This window comes from Dufourea novaeangliae, unplaced genomic scaffold, assembly GCF_001272555.1.
Source record: "Dufourea novaeangliae isolate 0120121106 unplaced genomic scaffold, ASM127255v1 scaffold170, whole genome shotgun sequence".
In the NCBI taxonomy this organism is placed as follows: domain Eukaryota; kingdom Metazoa; phylum Arthropoda; class Insecta; order Hymenoptera; family Halictidae; genus Dufourea; species Dufourea novaeangliae.
The window spans coordinates 74313-77337 of NW_015374081.1; the positions used below are offsets into that span (position 1 = coordinate 74313).

Genomic DNA, 3025 nt, shown 5'->3' on the forward strand with positions numbered 1-3025 from the left:
CAACACTGCAAGGCGACCTCGTAGAAATCAAGTTTCTCGTCGAGGATACATTTTGAATAATAATCAGCCTCGGACACAAAAGCGTCGTATAGAAGCTGACACTCAAGAGAGTGACAATGTTCTTTAAAATCTTTATACATAACGGCCAGCCGTTAAAATGGAGAAAAAAGAAGCACGAGTTAATTAATTAACGTTAATCGTAAACGATGTTCGCAGTTGGACGCAAAACTATTCTCACTGTTAGAGATGCTATGCGACTATGTCCATGTCGGAAGAGGAATTGGGCGTGGTCGGTGCCAAACTACCGAGGGTGTCCTCATCCGGTAATGCGTGTTGGCATACTGCGGCTGGAGGACTCAAAGGAGGAAGGTGCGGCGAAGACAACATTGGATCGCCGCTATGAATTGGACCGCCCGTGTCATCCTCCATCAGATCTTCAAGCTGCGACATACTCAGACTCGATGCTTCTTCTGCGACTAGCACCGGGAGTTCCGGAATCTGTGAAGCAAATAATCTCGATTTGTTAAGATGAACGAGTGAAACAGCAAAAAGGGTAAGAGATTTGAGGCTTTCACAGCCCGGCATCGTACAATTGTTACAATTGATCAATTGAGCAATGAACTGGAAGATGAACAAGCTCCAGTAATCAGTGGAGCACCCACAAGGCACACACCAATGTCAGTGTATCATTCGACCCCCTGATGAAGCTAGCTGCAATGCTTGCGAAACGCTGGGAGAATAATTCCTCCAGGACACGGCTTACACCCGAAAACCTCAAAAGTAAGAGAGTGGCGACCAGTAATGCACAAAAAAATGGTTCACGTATTGTAAATAGACAAATAAAAACGGTTCGTGAATAGATGAGGACAAGGAAGGAGAAAATTGTGAAAGTGACTTGTATTATGTATATTTAGATTGGCGATACTCATCAACGTTGATATGCTATGCATATACCATATAACTCGCATCGTTATCAAAATTTATATTTGAAACACGGAGGAAGTTGCTTATATTGCGACGAGCCTTTATCTTAACCGTTTGCGTGCCAGAGGGTTTTGAAAAAACACGATTGAAAAGCGCCAAGGAACGCGATCGCGCTCCTTCGATTACGTGTCGAAAAAATAAAAAGTTACGAATAAAAAAATATACATATATATATATATACTATTAATTTATAATAGGTAACAACAAAAAACAAAATGTACTACTTGGATTACTGATAGCGATGCGACGTACATGCGCCTGAAAGGCTGAGCGCGTTTCGACAAATTGTGAGCGCGCCGTCAGTTTACTGTATCGGCCAAATGCGCTGGCTTTTTTCAACACAAAATCTGAAGAGCGCGAAAGTGGCTCGTGGTACGCAAACGGTTAAATAATAATTCATGCGGTCTTGACATCGGTACGCGAGACAGAGTAGGTACGCCAGTCGCGATGGCTTTGTCTTATCTTTCGCGTCATAAAGGAGTCGCTCGTAGAAGATCGTGCTCGATCTACACTGTGAACGTTATTGTGAACTGGGTTCGCGTGGCACAATTCATTGCATCGAAGTGGTAATTAATTAGAATTAGTGAAACGTGACTCATACGGAAGGCCAATAGTTTGGTAACATCCAAGAAAATATCTTTGTCGCGTATGTTATGAATTTCAAAAGATGGGATACATATGTATAATATACACATATATACATACATCATACATGCATACATACATACATACATACATACATACATACATACATACATACATACATGCATGCATAAAACAGCCTCTCGGAATAATTGCGATCCGTTTAGTTCCGTGGCGAGTAGACAGGTAGGTAGAAAATGACAGTAAGGAAAAGAATAACGAACAAAATGATGAAAAATACGGAAGGGGAAAAAGAATGAGTAGCAGCGACGGGACTGACGAAAGGAGGGGAGATGTTGTGGTTGGGGAGCAGCCGCGAAAAGTTGACGGGTGATGGTAGAGATGTGTGTGTGTGTGTGTGTGTGTGTGTGCGTGTGTAAGTGCAGCTCTGTGTATTAATATAATATGTGTGTGGAAGAAGAAGACAAAAAGCGAGGACGAATAAGGATAAGCGAATGATTTTGTGGTCGTAGTCCGTAGTCTTGTAAGAGCAGATACATGGGGATTATGAAACGAGTCGAGGGAACGAAGCAAACGTTTATTCGGATCAAGGATCGTGAAACTATCGGCGTTGATCGGCGTAACCTTGAAAACTGAAACTTGCTCGTTGTTGCGGGTGTCGGTGGTACGGGGAGACGATTCAAGCATACATGCCTGTGCGACACGATCGAGTCTCCTTTGCGAATTGAATATGTAACCCTTTAGCTGCGACGTATACATATTATTAATGGTATACGTGTAAGGCAGATACATACATACATATGTATAGAGGAGGACGTACCACAATATGTGGGCACAAGTTCAGTGATAAAATCAGCAGGCAAACATTATAAAAAAAAAAAATTCATATAATTAAACGTTCGTTCTATTTGACTTTGTGTCCGACTTACAAGCACTTCTGTCTTCCAGTAATTATTTCAACAACTCGAGTTCTTGGTTCAACTGTTTATACGTATGTACACAAGCAACGCTTGATATTTCATGTCTCGAATAGGGTTTGCTAGCACATTCGTACAACACCGGGCAATTTTGAACGGGTCAGAAGGTTAATGATAAGGCGTTTGAAGGTTTGCATACGTGGTCACAAGATCGGGAAAATTAATATATGAATTTTTTTTTATTATTTCTCTGTGCTGAATCCACCAGTGAAGTTATGCCCACGTATTATGGTACATCCTGCATATACGCTGAGAAATTTTCAGTCACTGCAACACAACAACAGTTACAATAAGATGATGTAGCATCGGGCAATTGTATATTGTACATATATCTATACATATATTGTAACGGTTTTCTGTTAGGACGTGCTGCAGCTAAAGGGTTAGAGGGAACGAATGTTATCGAGGAAGCCACGTACATAGAATATGTATGTATATGTATAAGTGAATACAATACATAT

General features: G+C 41.2%; 1 protein-coding gene across 1 annotated transcript in view; it reads right to left on the reverse strand.

The window, feature by feature from the left end:
• Positions 1–249: 249 nt before the first annotated feature.
• The window catches only part of LOC107190620 (microphthalmia-associated transcription factor), a 15088-nt gene continuing 12312 nt past the window's right edge, over positions 250–3025 (reverse strand). Inside the window, exon 7 of the mRNA XM_015579454.1 lies at positions 250–514. Coding sequence (XP_015434940.1) covers positions 250–514 — 265 coding nt within the window. The remainder of the gene's footprint in view (positions 515–3025) is intronic.